The sequence below is a fragment of the Entamoeba invadens genome, assembly GCF_000330505.1.
Source record: "Entamoeba invadens IP1 unplaced genomic scaffold scaff_1105074726209, whole genome shotgun sequence".
In the NCBI taxonomy this organism is placed as follows: domain Eukaryota; phylum Evosea; order Mastigamoebida; family Endamoebidae; genus Entamoeba; species Entamoeba invadens.
Window position 1 is genome coordinate 165603 of NW_004440269.1, and position 2699 is coordinate 168301.

Genomic DNA, 2699 nt, shown 5'->3' on the forward strand with positions numbered 1-2699 from the left:
CTCTTCATTAAATCTCACTCTCTCTTTCTCTTTCTCAATCTCTTCTTCCTCTTTCCGCCTCTTTTCTTCTTCTTCAGCTTTTTTCCGCTCTTCTATTTCTTTGCGTTTCATCTCTTCAATCCGTTTTTTCTCTTCTTGTTCTTTTTTGAGAGTTTCTTGCATCGCTTTGACACGTTCTTCACTTTCTTTCATTTTCTTTTCAAAATAAATGTTATCGTCATCACTATCTGAGTCAAAAGTACTACTGCTAACCAAGTTTATAATATCTCGAACTGATTTTTCTTTTTTAAATGTTGGCGGCGGAAGATTTGTTTTCTCTTTCGGGTGTTCTTCCTCTTTTTTCGCTTTTTCCATGATTTTCATTAACTCTTGGACTTCATCATCTTCGTCATTTTCAGTTGGTTTGTTCGTAATTGTTTCATCTTTCTTCGGCGTTTCGCTTTTCCTCTCAGCAATCTCGAGATTGTTCTTATTTTCTTTGTTCGCTTCCATCAATCGGGGAGATTTTGCAATGATTTTTTCAATCTCCTCGTCATCACTCACAACTTTTTCTTTGTCCAATCCAATGATTCGTAACGAGTTTTCAAGTTCCAATCTTCTTTCTTGCATTTTTTTAGCTGCGGTTGAGACTTTTTCTTTCTTTTCGTCACTTTCAATCTTCTCTTTACTTTCGCTCTTGATTTCTTCTTCGTCTTTCGGTATCACAAAACTCTCATCCATTACCTGAGACCCAATACTTTCCACGTCATAATTCATCGCTTTCCCCATCACCAGATTGTTCTCACAAACTCCACTTTCCTGGTAAAGGCCTTTCTTTCCGGATATAAGATCTCCTCCAACTTTAAATTCAATTGTATTTTCTCCTTTCTTTGTCCGTAATTTATTGATATATTTTTCTTGTTCTTTTGTTGCTTCGGTGTTACAATAAAACGGCTCAAACCTCATTTGGATGCGTTGCGGTTGTGTTGATGGGGCGTCTCCTTCCCACATAAACCTCATCAAAACCTCACCCGTTTGAGGAATTCCAAAATCACAGAAATTTTTGAGTTGGTACCATTCCTCAACTCCATTTTTGGAGACTCTCCACGTCGGCAGATCGATCCCCCCCACACATTTTTTATTAGCAAAAAATAAAATCACAATATTTTCTCTTTCCTCATCATTTTGGATTGTCAAAACGTTCTCTTCCGTCCAGATTGGGTCCGCCCCTTTACTTGAGATTCCCGTTTTGACAGGGGTATTATTTTTGTCGATTGCCATCCCATAAAATTGGGCCTCTTTTCCTTTAAAAACCGGGAAATTTCTCCCTTTTAGCACGGTGACCAATAAAGTGAGAGCCTTGACGTTTCTTTGTTCGAATGTTCTTGGGTCGATCCACGTGGTATATTTCTTATTCCAATTAATAAAATAGAGTTCTCCTCGATCGCATCCCATTCCCCATCCTTTCGGCAGATTGAAGATTTCTGGCAGTGGATATCTCACATCTAAGAAATTGGTACATCTTTCATCTTCATAACATTTCCTCCACAAATGATTCACATAAAACGCATTCCCGTTGTTCTCAAATCGTTCGATCACCTCCCCGCACTCGGGTGTCGGTCGCATATGATTCCCATAGAACGCGACTTTGTCCGGCGTGTATTCTATCCCAACCAACTCCGAACGACTTCGATTCACTTCTTCCTTCATCTTTGACCATCCAACATGCAAAGGTACTTTAACTGACACAACGGGCTTCTTCTTAATTTGTACGCGAAGTTCGACGTATGACTTTACATTAAAATCGTCTTCTTCTATTGTTGGGAACAACTTTGATGTATCGATGGTGTACGTCTTTTGTAACAGTTTTGGGACTTCTTCCAACTCCAATATCCCGCCGTGGGATTGGATATACGTCTCACGATATAAATGTTCACTATACCACATCATGAGGGGGCGGAATGGTGTTCTTGTGTTATTACTTACTGTCACCAATACCGTAGCGTCTTGATTTGGTACCACCCCCTGTTCGATCTGTAATTTGACTAATACGCCGTCTCGTGAGCAACTTTCTTTAACGGGGTAGTTCACCATGTCAGCTATACAGAACAAAATAGGGACTTCAACGGCGGTGGTATAAGTCGGGAACTCTTCTTTAATTTTCTCGTCGTCTTTTGTCTTCAGTGTTTGTAAAGTAGCGATGAGGGTATAATAGACGCCAACGCCATTAATGAAATGGATTGAAGGATGAGAGACTATAGGAATTGTAATAGAGAATGGGAAGAAGTGTGAGCCGGGGACTAATTCATGGTAATATGGTTCAGTCGAGTGGGACAATTGCTCGGCAAGAGGCGGGTAATTTCGAGATAAGAAGAAGTTATAATTCGTTTTGGGGGATTTCTTGTCGTTGGCATTGGTAGACATCACCGTCTCGCCTTGTAAATTAAAGTGTAAATGCGTCATTATCACACGCTTTGGGGTGGTGATACAAACAAATCCTTGAAGTAATTCACCAACACCATATCCTTTATTGACTAATTGAATATTCATCGTTAGACCCATTTATGGTACTTCTGCTTTAGCCTTTTTTTAGTGCTTTTTTTTCTTAACGTTTTCAAGATGTTCATCGAATTTTTTTCTCGAATGGGATGGGCGAGAAAAAATAGTTGAAACTCTAATACTTGTTAATTCGAGTTTACTACAAACAAATTGGTGTCGAA

At 39.3% G+C, this 2699-nt stretch overlaps 1 protein-coding gene across 1 annotated transcript; it reads right to left on the reverse strand.

Moving 5' to 3' along the window:
* EIN_492810 (hypothetical protein) lies at positions 1-2541 on the reverse strand (the record flags this gene model as incomplete). The annotated part of the gene is made up of 1 exon (XM_004255725.1): positions 1-2541. A coding segment is annotated over one exon (2541 nt), but the record flags the coding sequence as incomplete, so codon positions are not given.
* Positions 2542-2699: the final 158 nt, after the last annotated feature.